At 38.0% G+C, this 22,480-nt stretch overlaps 1 protein-coding gene across 3 annotated transcripts in view; it reads right to left on the bottom strand.

Annotated features, from left to right (window-relative positions):
- LOC138698374 (glutamate receptor ionotropic, kainate 2) overlaps positions 1–22,480 on the bottom strand; it is a 546,735-nt gene that overhangs the window by 267,627 nt on the left and 256,628 nt on the right. For all 3 annotated transcript variants that reach the window (XM_069824247.1, XM_069824245.1, XM_069824246.1), the window contains exon 2: positions 21,706–21,957. In XM_069824247.1, coding sequence (XP_069680348.1) covers positions 21,706–21,946 — 241 coding nt within the window. In that variant the 5' untranslated portion in view covers positions 21,947–21,957. The remainder of the gene's footprint in view (positions 1–21,705; positions 21,958–22,480) is intronic.

A 22,480-nucleotide genomic window follows, 5' to 3' on the forward strand; every position in this document is an offset into this window, starting at 1 on the left:
TACATTTGTCAATGATGTTCGTTTCTCCGCTCTCGTTTCTCCGCTCTCGAAGTTTTTCAACGAGGGTCTAGCTGTACTGATGTCTACAGTACTGTCACGATACACATTTCTTAGACGACTTTGGATTTTAGTTGGACTAATTTTCTCCACAGTGAGGAATTCAATTACAGTCCTTTGTTTTATACGGATAGCGCAAACATTAGTTTTATTATTTAATATCGCATTGACATAGTGGGGATGTTTTTATTTTATTTTATTGGGTTATTTTACGACGCTGTATCAACATCTAGGTCATTTAGCGTCTGAATGAAATGAAGGTGATAATGCCGGTGAAATGAGTCCGGGGTCCAGCACCTAAAGTTACCCAGCATTTGCTCGTATTGGGTTGAGGGAAAACCCCGGAAAAAACCTCAACCAGGCAACTTGCCCCGACCGGGATTCGAACCCGGGCCACCTGGTTTCGCAGCCAGACGCACTGACCGTTACTCCAAGGTGTGGACAGGGGGGTGTATAATATCAGATTCGAGTATTTTAAACTTCCCGCATCTTGCATAAATTTCTTACGTAAACTTGACAACATGCGTTCACGTACAAACCGTGCTCTTTTCAAGAATGTTACAGGAATTTCACGCATACGCGGGAAATAATTGTCTTTCGCTGGACGCTTATGACTCGTCAAGAGCACAAAGCCTTAAGTGAACAGTGAATCTATCCTACAGATGTTGGGTGCATCGATGTCTGTCGTTCAAGTGTTATATCTCCAGGAGCAAATTTAATAGTCTGTGTTTTAGCCTGTAGGTGTCAGCATTTCTCACTGTCGGAACGTTTACTTTATGTGGGTGTGTGTGTACAGTGCTGCTACGGGAGTATAGTTTGTGAATTACTATACTTTAGTGTTAGCATAATAGCATAGTTTGATAAATATTTATCCATGGTTTGGCTTTCAAACACGTGCTGGCCAAATGTGATTGTGATATGAATTTAAGTATCTGTATGGTAGTGTATATTATTTAAGAATAATATTTACTGGCATGTATTTATAGTAATCAATCTATGCGAATGGGGTTACATACTGGTATAGGCTATAGTGTATCAGTGTGTTGTGAACCAAAATATTACTGAACGCACGCTTTTGTAAATAATGGCACTGTGGTAGCCTATGTATTAATTTTTAACAAACGTAAACAATGAATTCTGTTCAAGCAATTTTGAACAGTGAAGAACTGGGTAAACTGACTTACCAAGAAAAATTGGACATAAAAAGACTGGGTTTCATTATTAGCCTATTATTATTATTATTATTATTATTATTATTATTATTATTATTATTATTATTATTATTATTATTACATGTTTTGAATTTGTATTTTCGATAGTGGAACACTGGAATCATTACATTTCATATTAGGCTAAACGTACGATTTCAAATTCTTTTCGGTTTTGGAAGACAAAATTGTGAACAAACGTTAATATTTTATCACGAGCCGCCACTGCTTATGGTCACTAAATGAAATTCGCAACATTATGGGACGCCAGGTTTGAAAGAAAAAGCATTACTTTCGTACCAACTTGACGTGTGAATTATTATACTTTTATTGTGATTTTAATCTTAAGTAGAATTTCGGGTATCGTGTCCTCGAAATTAATATTTCCAACGTCTCGTAGCTATATACAGATTCCATCATCAGGACAAATTCGTACGATCACTTACTATCTTTGGTGTTCATGTTGTACCATTTTGTCCTACTGATGGAAATTATAAGCAGTTCTGAAACGTTCGAAATATTAATTTCCAATACACAATAAAATGCTCAAAAGTCTACTTCTGAATATTAGACATTAGTCTAGCGGAAATCGCAAATTCCTTCGAAAACTAGGAAATGATAAGTGGCAATAGCCATAATTAAATAAAAGATTGGAAGTTGCAGCGATGCTAATATGAATACAAGCACTCAAATGAAGTACGAGATAGTAAATTAGTTAACCTCAGACCTTTGTAATAAACAAGAATGAAAGCGATTGCAATGTAATTCAGCATGCTTTTTTTTTATAAATAATTACTGCGTATTTTGGTGACAGCGTACTATTCTTTATTATCAACTAAACTTCTGGTAAAGACTGTTGAAAAACTTAGAGGTAAAATTTCCGAAGTTGTGCTGTTCTTGCAAGACAAATGCACGTGCTCGCAAATATCTGATTGCGTTGTAGAACATTATGAAGTTCGCTTTGATTTGAACATCCCTCATATTTTCCAGATTTATCACCCTCGTTCATCAAATTAGGCAGTAAAACATTGTGGAGACCAATAAAATAGTACATTATGCAACGAGCCTATAATTGTAGTAATTAAGACGCGAGTATGTTTGTTTATGAAACGAGCGCAAGCGAGTTTCATAATTTTCATATAGGCAAGTTTCATACGACTTTTTATGCTCGACCATATTTCTAACTTGAAATTATTCATAAGTATTCATGTTATGGTTATCTAAGTGAAGACCGGAACTGACCTTCTAAATTGTGAGATGTGCGCAGACGGGAAAGTATTGATTTTTTCCGAGGGACGAATGTCATTGACCTTGATATTATCTAGGGAATAACATGAACATTAATATTGATATAACCTGGAAATTGATATAGAATTGAAAAACGAGATGACAAATTGAATTTATTTGAATATTATTTACAATTAACGCTAATTATTACAGTAAGAGAATATAATCTTCTGCGAAAGTATTGGATTTACAGCCTCCGTGACGTTTCGCTAATTGTCTTTCGATTGCATATCCGTGAATAATCGATACTTGCGGTTTTATAATGGTACAATGGTGATTTCACATTGGCTGAACAACTGAACTATAATGAGTAGATGTACTTTAATGAGGTGCATTAAAGGGCTACTACCAGGTGTATAATTACTACATTTCGGCATGGTCGAGCATAAATATATTTTAAGGCTTACAATTGCTTCATAACCGTTGCGATAAATGTATAGAGTTGAAACGTGTTAAAGAAATATAATAATTTGAGATACAGTAACTTGTTCCATATTAGGCTAAACATTATCAGTAGCGCCTTTTACTTCGATGATAAGTACGATGTGGTAGTGAAGTATATTTATTTAAAAGTAGAATGCATTGCAAGCACTGTTGGGGAAAGTAACAGACGGCGCAGACGGTTTTGCAGAAACAGAACGATATGCTGAAGGGTCAGTTATCCCAGAAAACGTTCATGGTGAGGCCACTTTCTGCTGTAGACATGCCTTATCCCGACATGCAACATCTTGCGTTTGCTAATGGGTTCAACGACATACTGCAGTCTAGCGTCCGGTTTTCAAATCTTGGTGCGCGACCGATATTTTCTACGTTGTGTATGCTAGTTGGAATGACAAGAAAGTAATGTGAAAGAGTTGACGATAATTTGCGAAAAGTATTTTAAAATTATGCAAACAGTAGTGCTATTCGCAGAATTATAGTTCTCATATTTAACTCGCAACAAAAACTTCCCGCGTTCCAGGATGTAGAATTTGTTTGTTGAAGCGATGCTGTGGCGTTCGCAGGTATAATAAGTATAAATGCATTATAAGAATGTAAGTTTTAATTTTAATGCTCATTTTTCACAAGTTTGCTTTTTTATTCAAAATGAATATTTTCTGAACATTTTTTACAAAAATGTAAAATTTTCAGATATGTTTATTTAGTAGCCTTACAGGTACTGAAACAATGTTTTCTTAAATCTGATATATCGTAAATATTGTGAATTTTATTAGTAACAACAATGTAATTTATTCGCCACAACAATAATTCCTTTCTACAATTCGCCTTAAACGCTCTCGTCAACAATTGGATTTTCACTCAACACAGTATTCGTTATAGCACTCCACTGATGACAATGACAATTTACTTGGACTAGTACGAACAACAATGAACTGTTAATCTTAACTAATATTTACAAAGCACTATTTACAAATCAGAACTATCAGTTCTCAGTTCACAGTTCTTCTATCTCAGTCACTCGAGTTCACAGTATCTCGAACCACAGACCTTCAGAGACAGTTCACTGTACTCGAACTCAGGTCCCTCCAACTGCGGTCCACTGCACTCGAACTCAGGTCCCTCCAACTGCGGTCCACTGCACTCGAACTCAGGCCTTCGGATGCTGACGCAGATGCGGACGCACACTCGAGTCGAACTCCGGTACACAAGACTGGCTTGCTTGCTCTGGCTTTCTCACTGACTGGCTGACTAATCAACTGAAAACTGCTGTCGTTCCTTCGCGTCCTTAATTTATAACCACAGCGACGTAGCCTCGAAAGTTCCACGCGTCTCTAGAGATGGCACTCCAGAAAAATCCAGAGCCCTCTCCTCTCTACCAGTACCAGATGCGCGCGCACTCTCTCTCCACTCTCTCGCCGCGTTGGCCCTTTCCCCTCTCCGCCGCGCGCCATCCCAAAGTGCTCCGCGCGATCTTCTCTCTTGCTGGTCGTGAGTTCGAATCTCACGTCGCTGTCACAATATGATTGAAATTTTTAAAAATATTCGCATGGAAATTGTTTGAAAGGAAATGAATTAACAAAGCAACTACTGTTACATCATAAGCAAAAGATATGTGCCTATGTGTTATAAAAACGTCAGCTGTATAGCTTCAGCAGATTTCTAGAAAATAATTTAATATTTTGATAATAGGAAGTTGCGCACCAATATCACCTTAAAAACATAATCCGATAAGAGTTTTGTTATGTAATATTAGTTACAGTTAAAACATATACCTAGGTAACTTTGCTTTGTACTGTAATATTGTTTTGATTAGTTTATTGATTATTTTTATCAGGTTAAAGATATCATCAATGTCAATTCCAACTTACCATGTCATACTCAATCTCTTTCTTTGGAATATCAGTTTCATTATGAATGATGTGTTTCATTCGCTTAGTATAGTATAATTGTACTACTATGGAATTTTTGTGAATATTCCTTCTTAACTCTTTATTAAAACACAACTGCAATATTAAGAAATTGGTGTTATTACTTTGTTTTACAGACAATATAGAAAATATTAAACAGAAAGAAGCCATATAAAAGTAACGACATAAAATTACATATTCCGTTTGAAGTTTGTGCACCACTGTTTTCTTAATCCAACAGGCTGCTTATTCATATATGTTTGTACGTAATTCTTCCTCCTTCCATACCTAGCGCTTGATGCCCGCAAACGACGTCAAAGTCAGAAAAATGTGCTTGCTTTGACATCACTGCCATAGTATGACAAATGTCTCAATTCCAGTGGGGAATGTGTTGAAAAATAGCTCAAAAATTATCTGTTGCAATAAATCTTTCCATGAAATTGTGGTTTGTTTCAGTAAACGGCCCTGGTAAAACTTACTTTCAGGGCGGCCCTCGTAATTGCGATCAAGTGGGGAATTTGTTTAACCTCTTGTCTTGACATTATTAACATGGTGGAAGAAAAGAGAACTTTTTCTGCCCCATGAGAATGTTTGCTTGTAAGCCAAGCCAACCTACTAAACTTACTCTTCGTACAGCGGACTATTGACACACCCACCACTTCACATGTTTTGTTACGTTTCAACTGTCTGGGCCGAGAAAAAAGTGAATGTCGAATGAAGAATTGTAATTGCAATTGGATCCATTCCTTCGGTACGGAAAGCACATTTTGTAATGGGTACGCTTTTGACTATATAACGTTACACAAAAGACTCCGTTGAGGTACAGTGACCCGAAATAAAGGGAAAGGATTGCGATCTCAGGCATCTGACACTATTTTTGCTGGGTTATGGTATGAGCATACCCGTTGCCCGGGCAACACATGTATCACTCATCAGTAGCGCAGCTATGTAAAGCCCTGCTCTTTGAAACCGCGCTACCAGACTCCCTAATCTCATATCTTTCGTGATAGATTACTAAAAACGATTGAATTGGTGACCTAACTTTGAGGAATCTGCATTTATTTCTATCCTGACTTCTCTGTTTTTATACACTACTCTTTGTGAAAAGTGCAACACTCAGAAAGAATGGCCCGAACGATTCCAAACGGGGAGATCTGTAGAACAGTGTACTTACTTATTTACTGGCTTTTAAGGAACCCGGAGGTTCATTGCCGCCCTCACGTAAGCCCGCCATTGCTCCCTATCCTGAGCAAGATTAATCCAGTCTCTATCATCATATCCCACCTCCCTCAAATCCATTTTAATATTATCTTCCCATCTACGTCTCGGCCTCCCCAAAGGTCTTTTTCCCTCTGGCCTCCCAACTAACATTCTATATGCATTTCTGGATTCGCCCATATGTGCTACATACCCTGCCCATCTCAAACGTCTGCATTTAATGTTCCTAATTATGTCAGGTGAAGAATACAATGCGTGTAGTTCTGTGTTGTGTAACTTTCTCCATTTTCCTGTAACTTCATCCCTCTTAGCCCCAAATATTTTCCTAAGCACCTTATTCTCAAACACCCTTATCCTATGTTCCTCTCTCAAATTGAGAGTCCAAGTTTCACAACCATTAAAAACAACCGGTAATATAACTGTTTTATGAATTCTTTCAGATTTTTTCACAGCAGACTGGATGATAAAAGCTTCTCAACCGAATAATAACAGGCATTTCCCATATTTATTCTATGTTTAAGTTCCTCCCGAGTATCATATATTTGTTACTGTTGCTCCCAGGTATTTGAATTTTTCCACCTCTGCAAAAGAAAAATCTCCCATTTTTATATTTCCATGTTGTACAATATTCTCGTCACGAAACATAATCATATACTTCGTCTTTTCGGGATTTACTTCCAACCCTATCTCTTTACTTGCTTCAAGTAAAATTCTGTGTTTTCCCTAATCGTTTGTAACCCGTTCAATTCCAAACCTTCTCTGTTATCCTGGACTTTCCCAATGACATACTCTAGAGCAAAGTTAAAAAGTAAAGGTGATAGTGCATCTTCTTGCTTTAGCCCCCAGTAAATCGGAAACTCATGTGACAGAAATTGACCTATACGGACTTTGCTGTACGTTTCACTGAGACACATTTTAATTAATCGAACTAGTTACTTGGGAATACCAAATTCAATAAGAATGTCATATAAAGCTTCTCTCTTAACCGAATCATATATCTTTTTGAAATCTATTAATAACTGATGCACTGTACCCTTATACTCCCATTTTTTCTCCATTGTGTAGAACAGTGTACCACCAATAATTGATTACGTTTCCAGAGAGATGGCGTACACATAGGCTTAGCAGTGAAGTCTCTTGTGTCATCAGCAAGGTCAGTGTTGTGCTTTGCTCAGTCAGTGCAGAGCTTCCAAACGAAGTGGAAACGTGAAAGCAGGTATGCCTCGTCGACGTGGAAGGACGCAATATCAGCACGTGAGTGAGTTCGAACGGGGCAGAATGGTTGGTCTCCGGGAAGCAGGTTTGTCATACCGTGACATTTCGGCTCGTACAGGGCATGCTGCTACGACAGTGATGCGTGTGTGGAACCAGTGGATAGAAGAGGGTCATACGCAGAGACGAACGGGTACTGGACCACGTAATGTGACCACAGCACGGGAACATACTTAGGAACATTAAATCCAGACGTTTGAGATGGGCAAGGCACGTAGCACATATGGGCGAATCCAGAAATGCATATAGAGTGTTAGTTGGGAGGCCGGAGGGAAAAGACCTTTGGAGATGTCGAGACGTAGATGGGAGGATAGTATAAAATGGATTTGAGAGAGGTGGGATATTATGATAGATATTGGATTAATCTTGCACAGGATAGGGACCGATGGCGGGGTAATGTTAGGGCGGCAATGAACCTGAGGGTTCCTTGAAAGACATTTGTAAATAAGTAAGTAATGTTTTTATTCTTACTATTTGTTTCTACCACATTCAGTTTTTCTTTCAAGTTTTATTATCATAGTTGTATGTATGTGTAGCATGTATTTATTCACACTGTAAATGGGTATATACCCGGTGGTAGTGGTAACTAATTACACTCAATAATGACAATTAATAATAAACACAACTAATAAAAATACAATTAAATATAAATAATAATAATATAATAATAATCATCATCATCATATCCTTGCATGTATTGGGACTAGTGGCCCGTTACGGTCTCTTGTCAACGCTTGAACGATCTGCCCAAGGATCTCTTGCCCACAGGATGGCAATTTAAAATTTGGCGTGGAATTCTAGAACGAGGCATTCTGATGTCATGTGATCTCCAGTTTTGTCTGTATTTCTGTAGGTATTCCGTAATAGGTTCAATCTGCAGTTCTTTTATAATGTCAAAATTTCTAATGTGATCCATTCTCGTGTATCCCGCTGTACGACGCATAAATCTCATTTCTGCCGCCGTTAGTATTTGTAAATCAATATTACGAATCGTCCAAGCTTCACTACCAAAACAGAGTATAGGTCTGGCCAATGTTTTATAAATTCTGGTGAGTGTGTGTTTTTGTACAGGGACATCATTTTATTTTTACTAACATTTTTAATATTAACTTGCCTATACCTCTGGATAAACGCCGTTTGCTATCCCCTTCCACGACTGGAGTTCGATGATACTGACGTAATATACAAACAAATCACTTCACTAGGTACAGGAGGGAAGAAAAGTAGTTCATCCATTTACGTAAACTAGGAAATATTGCGCTTTTGAGTTTAATCATTTTCATTAGGTTTTTGTTTAATCAAAATACAGTACAGTATTAACAATGAGTGTTTTTACTCACGAACTGAGCTGTCCATGTGGACGTATTCATTATGCAGTGTATATTATACTGTCTACAACACATTAGCGTACAATATAGAGAATGAAGTTAAATTGAAAAATAATCACAATATGGATATTTAAACAAATTTCGATACAGGCTTCAGTTCTAATGTGCATATTGTCGCACTATAGCATATTGTACTTAATTCCAATTACCAGTTCTTCGTAATCCCCGGCCTCATCTCGCCAAATATCATCTCGCTATCACCAATTCCATCGACGCTAAATAACCTCGTAGTTGGTACAGCGTCATTAAATAAGCAAATAAAAAATAAAAAAAAACAGTTCTTCGTACTAGTAACTCATGTTGAAATAATTCTATACCTAGCCTATAAAAGAGCACCTTACGTACTGTAAATTCAATCTTCACTTCTGCCAGAAAAGATAAAATTACTCAGACATACTATCTACTGTCCGTCCAAGTGGTTATGTCGTAGGGTCGTAGAAAGGAGGGAAATCACTTGACAGTTAATTACTTAACGAGGCCCTTTTGTTTAATTTATTTTAAACAGTTGTATAATATTACGTAGACGTCCAATTCCTAACAGAAATTAATGTTCCCAGAAAAGAGCTAAGACAGCCCAGCCACTAGCTGGCGAATAAAAGCTGGTTGGGGAAACCGGGATACGACGTAGGCAAATGGACGACAGTACCTGTGCGAAAATGATTCAATATTGAAAGCTCTTTCGTCACTGGAAAATGCGAACATATTTTTGGAACGTACTGTGGCTACTATGAGTGTATATGCGGTCTTGGATCTGTGTGGAAGACGGTTGAAGGGGTGGGAGTGAAGTACATTCAAAAACTCAGGTACAATAAAAATTGAAGTAAAAATAAAATGATGTCCCTGTACTATGGATGGTTTGAATATCTGGTTAATTATCCCTATTGCTCTGTTGAATTTAATAATTTTCTCATTCAAATCTGTTCCTTCTTCATATGAAATTTGGTAACCGAGATAACTAAAATTTTTAACTTGTTCGATGATATTATTGATGCAAATTTTGCTACGGACTGGTTCCTTTCTTAAAAAAGCCATCACTCTAGATTTGTCAGTTGAAATTTCCATAGACCTATTGAAACTTTCTGCCATTTGATTAAAGTTGTAAACCAAACGTTGTAAATTATCTTCTGAAGTTGCCATAAACACAATATCATCAGCAAATAATAAGGTATCTATCTGGGACAAATGACTTATTGGTATACTTCCATGTGGTTTCAATCTCCATTCCTTAATAATGTGACTCATGTATATTATAAATAATAGAGGAGATAAACTACAACCCTGTCTCACTCCTAGAATAATAATAATAATAATAATAATAATAATAATAATAATAATAATAATAATAATTAGGAGCATCCTAAATTAAATGAAGCACTATCACTTCAAATAACATTTAAAGTAAATCTAATTTGTACCTTAACCCTAAGTTCGAACTAAAACCCATGAGTATGATAAGTTCATACCTGCACAAGTACCTTTCAGCACTACACTTATTTCGCTGTCAACTCAATCACTGCACTGGAACTACGACACATTTCACTGATTCTATCCTGATTTCACTAACACTTCAAAAACGTGTCACTGTTCAAATACTTTACACTTCACTTACACAACACACTTCACACTTCACTGATAAAGCACACTTCTTCACTGGTACAATACTTCAAATAACAAAATAACAGTTACACCCTTTAAATATTATTATTATTATTATTATTATTATTATTATTATTATTATTATTATTATTATTATTATTATTATTATTATTAAAGAGTGGAAGCAAACTAGCCATAAATACATACAAATTAACAGATACCTTAAATTGGATTCAATTCTCTTTGCAGATGATTTGGTATTATTAGCACTTTCAGAAGACGACCTCCAAAGGTCAATATATAATTTGCAGCAAGTAGCAGCCACATACAATATGGACATTTCAACAGATAAAACAAAAATTATGGCATTCTGTGGGAAATACCTAATACAAAGTAAAATTTGGCTCGATAATAAAATATTAGAAAGATGTAATAGTTTCCCATATTTAGGTTACAATCTTTCCATTTTTTAAGAATTGGACATATCACAGAAAATTAATAAATACACAAGAGCTATGGGCATTATAAATAGTTTGATGAAACCATCCTTGGTTCAGAAACACACCCGCATACGTCTCTACAACACATTGGCACGACCGATGCTCAGCTATGGCAGCGAAGCATGGACACTGAGGAAAGCAGATAAAAGCAGAATAACGGCTTGTGAAATGCGATTCATGCGAAGAACAGCGGGCTATACTAAATGGGATCAGAAAATAAATTGTGAAATTTTAAAGGAACTAAAAACTCAACCAGTTTTAGATTACATTGTTCAATATCAGTCTAATTGGAAACATCATTTGGAAAGAATGAGTAATAGTAGACTCCCAAAGGCAATTTATGATTATGTAGGCTACCACATGGCCAAAGATCTGTGGGTCGTCCTGCTAAGAGATGGCGTGAAAATTTTATGTGAGACCGTAACAGGCCTTGTGGCCTAACACTTGTCAGGCAGAATTATTATTATTATTATTATTATTATTATTATTATTATTATCATTATTATTATTATTATTATTATTATTAAATAAATAATTGTGACTCCAGAGCCTATGTGATCGGTACTTCGAGCATACTTACTTACTTACTGGCTTTTAAGGAACCCGGAGGTTCATTGCCGCCCTCACATAAGCCCGCCATTGGTCCCTATCCTGAGCAAGATTAATCCAGTCTCTATCATCATATCCCACCTCCCTCAAATCTATTTTAATATTATTCTCCCATCTACGTCTCGGCCTCCCCAAAGGTCTTTTCCCCTCTGGCCTCCAACTAACACCATTCCCAGGCTTATTGTTAGGTTTCGTAACAAGCTGTTTTTTACGGTGATGGGTTGTTAGCCCTTCGCCCAACCCCCAAGCTGGAGGACCACCCCTTATCGGCTGTCCACGACTGCTTATTCAATATATTCGCAGCTACCCTCCATATCTGGAGGCCGTCTCCTCTATCCGCAAACTTCGAGCATAGCGGATCAAATAGCTTGTGATTAGGCAGTGCGAGCGAACTCGAGTATAAAGCAGGTCAGGGCTCTGTAGTGTCTGATTTAACCTGCCTTTATTGGGTTACTGGCGACAACCACCCACGCTCCCTTTATTGCATTAAATAAATTTAGGACCGTGCTTTGTAATACAGCGCCCCGGCCATTAACCCGCCGTGTGTATGCTCTCGAGTGTAAGATGCCTCTTGTTTCTGCGGCTGCGTGATGGATGAGACTAATGGACCATCGACGCGCCTTGGCCAGCCCGTTATCTTTCATCAGAACAAATCAGGCACGTTCAGAGGGTTAAAGTGTTGCTGTCTTTGAAGACAGGTTTTCTTCCATCATCTCATTCTGTTTTGGCTGTCAATATACATTTCTGCTACTTCCCTTGCTTCTTTGCAGTTGTCTTTCTTCTGAATCTTCATTTTATAATTACCTTGCTCTACTTCATCGTCCTTGCCATTCTTCTTCTTTACGCTTCGTAATCATCTCCTTTTTTGCTTCATCATGCACCTTTTTCACCCACCATTTCTCATTATTAACATTATTACCAGCGGCAGATATTTATAGAGATTAATTTAATCATTTGTGTTTTTTAATTGGTGTCATCGGAAACTGTTGGACATTGATTTATACTCTTGGCAGAGATTAATGGAAATTTTGGAAAATAACCTACAATTATTTTGGAATTGGAATGCTAACTCAGTATGAATATTACTTTCCAAATAATTCACATTAAAAGTTCGTTGGATTCTGGTAAAGGTACGGTATGACAATATTTGTTGGATTGAGACTGTATTTAACACACATTTATTAAAAAAGGAAAAAATTTGCAGCCCTCAAATTAACACTTTCAAATTATTAGTGAAATGTTGAATTCTCCGACTCGGTCATTTCCGGACCAGGGTTCCTTATCTCAAATTGATACATGTGCCCTTCGCCATCATCCCTGAAAGTTTGTAACATCACCTCGGAAACACCCTGGAGATGTAAATAGTAAATGTTGGTGGTAGTCAATTCGAGGACTTGCTGTGAGGTAAAAATGGTAAGTTACGCTGTTGACTCAGATTTGTGAATTAAATGTAAATTATTTTAAAATGTATATAATAATTGTAAATAAATGTAATTAAAAAGTGTCACCGTTGTAGCTGAGCGGTTAGCGAGTCTGACTCCGAACTCAGCGGCCCCGAGTTCGATTTCCGGTCAGGAAGAGTTGCCTGGGTTGCGTTTTTTCGGGGTTTTTCCCTCACTCCTATGGATGAATATCAGGTAACTTTATCAGGCGATTGGAACCCCACTCAACTTCGCCACTTTCTTTCCTCCCCCATTATCCTTTCCTCTCCCATAATCCTTTCCTAATCATCCCGTTTCTGGTTTTTCAGATCACTCTACCGGCGGCCTCCCGAAGCTGCTGACTTTCCCGACCGGCCTCCGTGGAATGTAGTTCAGCGACGTTGATGGCTTCTGCAATGGCACCCGAGGCGGACCTACTCGGGGGAAGAGTTTCGCCTCGGACCGACAGGGGGGCCATGGGGGAATTTTCCGAAGCAGGAATGGTATATGGATTCTATCGGCTGTAGGGACCGGTCGTTAAGGGAGTCATGTGGTTAGGGCGGTGTGTGTACGGGATCTGTGGCATGCAACTCATTCCATATCGAGGGTTAGCGCAATATATCTCAATAGGTCGCACTGCTGGGCCATCCGTATCCCCCTCAGTTAATTTAAAAAAAAAATTAAAACTGTAAATGTAGGTAATGCGAAATACAGTAAGTGATACTTAATTACTGGCTTTTAAGGAACCCGGAGGTTCATTGCCGCCCCCACATAAGCCCGCCATTGCTCCCTATCCTGAGCAAGATTAATCCAGTCTCTACCATCATATCCCACCTCCCTCAAATCCATTTTAATATTATCTTCCCATCTACGTCTCGGCCTCCCCAAAGATCTTTTTCCCTCCGGCCTCCCGACTAACACTCTATATGCATTTCTGGAATCGGTCATACGTGCTACATGCCTTGCCCATCTCAAACGTCTGGATTCTATGTTCCTAATTATGTCAGGTGAAGTATACAATGCGTGCAGCTTTGCTTTGTGTAACTTTCTCCATTCTCCTGTAACTTCATCCCTCTAAGCCCCAAATATTCTCCTGAGAACCTTATTCTCAAACACCCTTAATGTCTGTTCCTCTCATAAAGTGAGAGTCCAAGTTTCACAACCATACAGAACAACCGGTAATATAACTGTTTTATAAATTCTAACTTTCAGATTTTTTGACAGCAGACTAGATGACAAAAGCTTCTCAACCGAACAATAACAGGCATTTCCCATATTTATTCTGCGTTTAATTTACTCCCGAGTGTCATTTATATTTGTTACTGTTGCTCCAAGATAATACAGTAAGTGATAGCGGTAAATATGTTTAAGTTCATATTGATGGGCTAGTTCAAAAGGGAAACAACTCAAAATCTAAAATTTTGTGTAAGTTTTATTTATTTCATGTTGCTGTGAAAAATCCAATTAACATCACTGTCGTTGAAACGTGTGTGTGTGTGCGTGTGCGTGTGCGTGCGCGTGTGCGTGCGTAACAAAGTTAACAGAATTTGGAGTTATGTCCATGACTCTTTAACTTTTCACAGCAACATAAAGCTTCAAAATGCAAGTTTCTCACAACTTTAAATTTTGAGTTGTTTCCCTTTTGAACTCGATATCTCCTTAATCTGATTTCGCGGACACCAAGTTCCCGACCTCAAAATGTTTTGTAGCATCCCCTATTTCCTGTTCAATTTTTGCACGCTTTTACTGAATCACCCTGTAGACGTTTCAGTCAAAAATTACCCGGCCGTACTAACTGCAAGAGTGTGAACACCTACTATGAATATTGCATTAAGAAACAGTGGCGCGTACACACAGAGAGGGTAGCTGAATTACCATCCTCTGTGAACGAAAACCCACCCGGTTACGTGACGTGTCACATAAAGCCGTACTCTCAACATATCTCGATAGCTGAGTGACCACTACCTACTCAACACATGGGGCTAATCAATCTTTAATAGTCTTTTATTCATGCTTTAATTTTACGATCTTAAAGTTGATATGAGGAGCTTTTTTTATATTTGCACATATGATATGGCGATCTTAATGACGTATGAAATTTGACGGGAGCTTTCGACATAACTTCATTAACAGTTATCAGTGCTAGTTTCATTATTTGTCATTCATTCATTCATTCATTCATTCATTCATTCATTCATTCATTCATTCATTCATTCATTCATTCATTCATTCATTCGTAGTGTTACCACAGTGTAGTATATACAGTCACGAAACTTGAGTTGTGAGGGTGCTAAGAACAATTGACTGTGCCGGTACTATTTCGCATTGTCTGTAATGAGGCGATATTAGCGATCATAGTGGTTAGCAACTATCTATGGATGCATATTTAATACGTATTGAGCTTCGTGACTGTATATACTCGACTGTGGTGCTACGTCCAAAGACAGACCTTTCATTGCAAATCCAGCATTCTTCAATCTTTCCTATTTTCCGCCTTCCTCGTAGTCTCCGCATATGATCTATGTATTTTAGTCCCAATTGTACGAATACGGAAAGAAGTGCTATTAAAATTAATTCCAAGGTTACGAGAGAAATGTGTTGTACGAACTCGGAATAGTTTATTATTCTTCCGAATAAGCTATTCCATGCTTTCAGTCGCTGTTAAATTATTATCTATAGAATAAATTATAAAATGGCAACAGCATTAGACATGAATCTCTGATACTGATTAAGAATTACTATATAGGCCTAATAATGATTTTTGAGAACGTGGAAACAAAATAAAATAAGGCATAATAGACCTGATATATGAAATGTGTATGACGATGAAGAATTCTGGCAAGATTTAGACTAAAAAAGGACACAGTTTTAAGCGTGCTGGAATTAATCAATGATGATTTGGACACATGACAGACAGGTAAAAATAGTTCACGTTATCACCATTGTAAATAAATGCTATTTTTTTTAAATTCATTAATTCATATTGTTCTGCCCAAAGGCAAGTCTTTCACTACAAACCCAGCATTCTCTAGTCTTTCCAATTTTCTGCCTTCCTCATTGTCTCCTCATATTATCCATATATCTTAATGTCGTCTATCATCTGATATCTTCTTCTGCCCCGAACTCTTCTCCCGTTCACCATTCCTTCCAGTGCATCCTTCAGAAGGCAGTTTCTTCTCAACAGTTTACGTCCGGAATCTTTTACCATGGAAAGATTCTTCATGCCATGTTTTCAGTTTTTCTTAGAAAAGGTAAATGCTGTAGCTTCCCGTTCACCACTCTCTCTTTCGAATCGTAAAAGATCCCAGGGGGCTCCAGCGTGGAGGTGAGGAGAGTAATTAGGCCCTCCGGACTTCACCGAAATTCACCGCAAGGGTTAAATATCAGTTCCAACAGGGTTTTTGACCCGATCAGAGACCGGGAAATCCCAATTAGCATTTGCTCCCCAGTTTTTTAATTAAAATTAAATTTTAAACAAATTCATAAGACAATATTGTAATATATAACATCAATATTATGTTCTACATTCCTATAGTTATTAGTCTGAGCATTAAATAACCTAGTTACAGACTCCCTTGCTCTTGCAATTTAATAGACGTTATAACTTATGACATTAGTTTTTTTTTCTAGCACAATATTATAGTCATTCACTTCTCAATTAGCTTAAATGTATCTTTTGATTATATTGATGTTTTTATAATAAACTTCGCAGACAAAATATATTATACTAAGTTGAGAATTATTAAAAAAAATAATAGTATTGCGAATGCACTTTATAAAGAAAACAATATAAAATATTTCCAACCTCTGTTCCAATTCTGCTAACTATGGAATAGATAACGAACGCCATACAACACGGAGCTCCATCTGTTCTGTAGTTAGGCTATCCCAAGATTTATTCCGCAATGGTACAACCGGGCCTTACTCTTATTCATCATCTGATATCTTCTTCTGCCCCGAACTTTTCTCCCGTTCATCATTCCTTCTGGTACTTCCTTCAGTAGGCAGTCTCTTCTGAGTTAGTGACCCCGCCAATTTCTTTTCTCTTCCCGATCAGTCTGACTATTATTCTTTCTTCACCCACTTTTACTAGCACAGATTCATTTCTTATTCTGCCTGTCCATTTCACACACTCCATTCTTCTCCATATCCATATTTCAAATGCTTCTAGTCATTTTATTTGTCATAATAATAATAATAATAATAATAATAATTCTCAATTATCGTTTTTATATTTTCCATTCATAATCTCCTTATTTTCTGCTACTGTGCTTCTTCTGTTGCTTCGTTTCCCGTTTTTCTTCTATTTTATCTATCAGTATCCAAATCAGGAAATTTAAGCTATGTCATTTTCATATTTAAGTAGAAAAGTGTAATTGTGTGAAGTGTCCAGCATCATTCAAGCTTTGACGCTAATTTTGTCACTTCCGTTTATTATTTCACAATGCATTTCACGGTAGAATAGACTGGTGGCGATATGTGTTAGAGTTAATATTATTTATTTATTTATTTATTTAATCTGACAGGATTAAGGCCATAACGTCTTCGCTTCCATCTTACCAGAAAGCACGTATAAATACAAAAAAGAAATACAAACACTAATGAAAATAATACAAATTAAGGGTCAACAGGATCAAAAGAACACTATAGAGCTCTCATCGAGCTAATACAAGAAAAAAGGAAAGAAAAACAGAGATAGCAATGATGATAGTCATAACTGATAATAATAGTAATAATAATAATAATAATAATCATAATCATAATAATAGTAATAATAATAATCATAAATACATTACATATTGTGACTCACAAAGAAATTTTTATCCTCTGATTGAGATTCTGGCTGATATGTACATCTATTATCAGACAGTATATCTCACTTGACGATATGTGTCAGAGGAAGAACAATTGTTTGTATGCGTCTGAAGTCTCACTAGTGTAATATGTAGCTAGTCAGCGATGAGTCATCAGACGACTGAAATCAAGTAATGGTCTCTTAAACCAAATTATAGTAATTTAGCAATTACTTCTGATGATGTATGTAATGGAGGGGGGAAAGGAACTGGCCATCCTACCCAATTATCTCCTGGCCTAGTTGCCTCATAAGTGGTGACTTGTTGGTATCATTTATGAGGTTCAGACCTGTCTTGGGACAGTTGACTAAACAACGACAAAGAAATTTTGAGATGGCTGCAGAAGAAGCCGTATCCAGAGTTACTTTATTCCAAAATATTATTTATGCTCCATTTTTATTATCCAAAACAGTGAATTAAATCAGAGTCCAAAAGAGTCTAAGAGTCACTCTTTTATCTCCATTCTGCTAATGTTTCAGAAGGTAAGATCATTATTAAAGTTACTCTTAAGAAATTTAACATACTGTACATACTTTAGCAGAACTGTATTAATGCCCTGAAATTCAGAAAGAAATATTTCGTATTGTTGGTATCACGAAACCTATTTTTCCATTGAAATTTGTGGTGCGTCCACGTCGACTTCGCCCCGGATTTTACAATAAAAATGCCTACTGCGAAGGTATGGAAGGAAAATACTAGAACCCGGACGGGAGGAACGGAACAGTGTGGAAGGTTATGGAGCGTGACAGGAATCCAAGCTCGATGCCTCCTCCGCCCACCGGGACTTCTCGTGACCTCTTAATACTCCAGCGCCCCAATTCCGATCTCCTGCAGACCACATCACATAGACTGACATAGCAGAATGCAGTTCCATGACACTCTATGGCAACAGTAGCCAAACTTTATTTCGGTGTCCTAGTAATGACTTTCAGATCTGAAAGTTGTGTGCCAGTGACGACTCTCCACGACAGTGAAAACTAGGTTGAATATCGTGTGCTAATGGCGACTCTCGACTACATTGATAACTAGGTTGAGTATCTTGTGCTAATAGCGACTCTCCACTACATTGATAACTAGGTTGAGTGTCGTGTGCTAATGGCGACTCTCGACGACATTGATAACTAGGTTGAGTATCTTGTGCTAATAGCGACTCTCCACTACATTGATAACTAGGTTGAGTGTCGTAGTTACTACCGACTCTTCACGATTGAGTGTCGTGTGTTAATAGTGGCTCTCCACGACAATGGTAACTAAGTTGAATTTTGTGTTCAATAGGCACTCCTCACGAGAGAGGCGACTAGATTGAGTGTCATGTATTATTAGCGACACTCCACGACAATGATAATTACGTTGAGTGTCGTGGTTAATACCGACTCGTCACGATTGAGTGTCGTGTGTTATTAACGACTCTCCACGACAGTAATTGCCTGAGTGTCGTATTTAAGCAGAGAGACTTTACCACAATAGTAACTAGGTTGAGAATCGTGTTTAATAGCGACTCTTTACGACAATGGTAACCAGGTTGAGTGTCAGTTTAAAAGCGACTTTTCATGACAATGACAACCAGGTTCAATGTCGTGTTTAATAGTGACTCTTCAGGACAATGGTAACTGAGTTACGTGTCGTTGTTTAATACCGAGTATTCACGACAATAATAATGAGGTTGAGTGTCGTAGTTAATAGCGACTCGTTACGATTTAGTTTCGTGTGTTAATAGCGACTTTATGCGACAGTGATAATTGGTTGAGTGTCTTGTTTAATAACGACTCCACGACAATGGTAACCAGATTGAGTGTCGTGTATAATAGTGACTCTTCATGGCAATGGTAACCAGGTTGTGTCGTGTTTAATAGTGACTCTTCAGGACAATGATAATGAGGTTGAGTGTCGTAGTTAATAGCGACTCGTCACGATTTAGTTTCGTGTGTTAATAGCGACTTTACGCGACAGTGATAATTGGTTGAGTGTCTTGTTTAATAACGACTCTACGACAATGGTAACCAGGTTGAGTGTCGTGTATAATAGTGACTCTTCATGGCAATAGTAACCAGGTTGTGTCGTGTTTAATAGTGACTCTTCAGGACAATGGTAACTGAGTTACGTGTCGTTGTTTAATACCGAGTATTCACGACAATGATAATGAGGTTGAGTGTCGTAGTCAATAGCGACTCGTCACGATTTAGTGTCGTGTGTTAATAGCGACTTTCCGCGACAGTGATAACTGGTTGAGTGTCTTGTTTAATAACGACTCCACGACAATGGTAACCAGATTGAGTGTCGTGTATAATAGTGACTCTTCATGGCAATGGTAACCAGGTTGTGTCGTGTTTAATAGTGACTCTTCAGGACAATGATAATGAGGTTGAGTGCCGTAGTTAATAGCGACTCGTCACGATTTAGTTTCGTGTGTTAATAGCGACTTTACGCGACAGTGATAATTGGTTGAGTGTCTTGTTTAATAACGACTCTACGACAATGGTAACCAGGTTGAGTGTCGTGTATAATAGTGACTCTTCATGGCAATAGTAACCAGGTTGTGTCGTGTTTAATAGTGACTCTTCAGGACAATGGTAACTGAGTTACGTGTCGTTGTTTAATACCGAGTATTCACGACAATGATAATGAGGTTGAGTGTCGTAGTCAATAGCGACTCGTCACGATTTAGTGTCGTGTGTTAATAGCGACTTTCCGCGACAGTGATAACTGGTTGAGTGTCTTGTTTAATAACGACTCCACGACAATGGTAACCAGATTGAGTGTCGTGTATAATAGTGACTCTTCATGGCAATGGTAACCAGGTTGTGTCGTGTTTAATAGTGACTCTTCAGGACAATGATAATGAGGTTGAGTGTCGTAGTTAATAGCGACTCGTCACGATTTAGTTTCGTGTGTTAATAGCGACTTTACGCGACAGTGATAATTGGTTGAGTGTCTTGTTTAATAACGACTCTACGACAATGGTAACCAGGTTGAGTGTCGTGTATAATAGTGACTCTTCATGGCAATAGTAACCAGGTTGTGTCGTGTTTAATAGTGACTCTTCAGGACAATGGTAACTGAGTTACGTGTCGTTGTTTAATACCGAGTATTCACGACAATGATAATGAGGTTGAGTGTCGTAGTCAATAGCGACTCGTCACGATTTAGTGTCGTGTGTTAATAGCGACTTTCCGCGACAGTGATAACTGGTTGAGTGTCTTGTTTAATAACGACTCCACGACAATGGTAACCAGATTGAGTGTCGTGTATAATAGTGACTCTTCATGGCAATGGTAACCAGGTTGTGTCGTGTTTAATAGTGACTCTTCAGGACAATGGTAACTGAGTTACGTGTCGTGTTTAATACCGAGTATTCACGACAATGATAATGAGGTTGAGTGTCGTAGTTAATAGCGACTCGTCACGATTTAGTGTCGGGTGTTAATAGCGACTTTCCGCGACAGTGATAACTGGTTGAGTGTCTTGTTTAATAACGACTCCACGACAATGGTAACCAGATTGAGTGTCGTGTATAATAGTGACTCTTCATGGCAAAGTAACCAGGTTGTGTCGTGTTTAATAGTGACTCTTCATGACAATGGTAACTGGGTTAAGTGTCGGTTTAATAGCGACTATCCACGGCAATGATAACTTACTATGTAGATTGAGTATATTATGCTAATAACGATTCTCAAACGCCAATGGTAAACAGACTTGAGTTGCATATCTTAATAATAGCTCTTATGCAATAAATAATACAATAGCAACTATACTTGGATATTGTTTCCTAATAGTGACTGATATTTGTTAATATTTGATACCAATTTAGGAGCATTTGGCAATGATTGGTACCGAAGATGCCACTGTTCAAACTCTGCTCATCAATATGTGCTCAACTTGTGCAAGATAAATACATCTCATCTGGAAACTCAGGCTACGAACTCATGTTGTATATCAGGCACAACTCACCGTAGTCTTCCTCGTAGACGATAGCAACCTTCGTCCAGTTGAGGAAGGTCATGAGGTCCTTGAAGGCGTGGTTCATATGCTCCTGCGAAGGATGTAGGTTGATAGAGAACTCCTTAAAGGCGGGTTCAAAATCGATGCGAGCCTCCACGTGGGGGACGTCCAGCGCCTCACAGATGGACTGGATGTGCGCCCCTAGCAGCGGGTCCGAGGGGCCGAAGATCGCTTGGATGCCGAACTCCATCTGGCGACAAGCTGCAACACACGAAGAATGGGATTCAGAGTAGAACGCTTTACATGTGAACATGATAAAGGGATAGAAGCCAGATACAGTGAGGAAGAAAAAAAAATAGGACAGAAGGTAAGTAGTGAGACAGAAGGGTGTGAAAGGCCAGGAAGATAGAAGAAAAATATAAATAAAAGAAAGAGGCAATAAAACAGGAAATTTAAGAGTGAAGCGGAGAGAAAGAGATAAATACGTAAATAAATAGAGGACAGAATAGTACTTACTTACTTACTTACTTACTTACTGGCTTTTAAGGAACCCGAAGGTTCATTGCCGCCCTCAAATAAGCCCGCCATCGGTCCCTATCCTGAGCAAGATTAATCCATTCTCTATCATATCTCACCTCCCTCAATATTATACTCCCATCTACGTCTCGGCCTCCCCAAAGGTCTTTTTCCCTCCGGCCTCCCAACTAACACTCTATATGCATTTGTGGATTCGCTCATACGTGCTACATGTCCTGCCCATCTCAAACGTCTAGATTTATTGTTC

Source organism: Periplaneta americana, chromosome 4, assembly GCF_040183065.1.
Source record: "Periplaneta americana isolate PAMFEO1 chromosome 4, P.americana_PAMFEO1_priV1, whole genome shotgun sequence".
NCBI classification, from domain to species: domain Eukaryota; kingdom Metazoa; phylum Arthropoda; class Insecta; order Blattodea; family Blattidae; genus Periplaneta; species Periplaneta americana.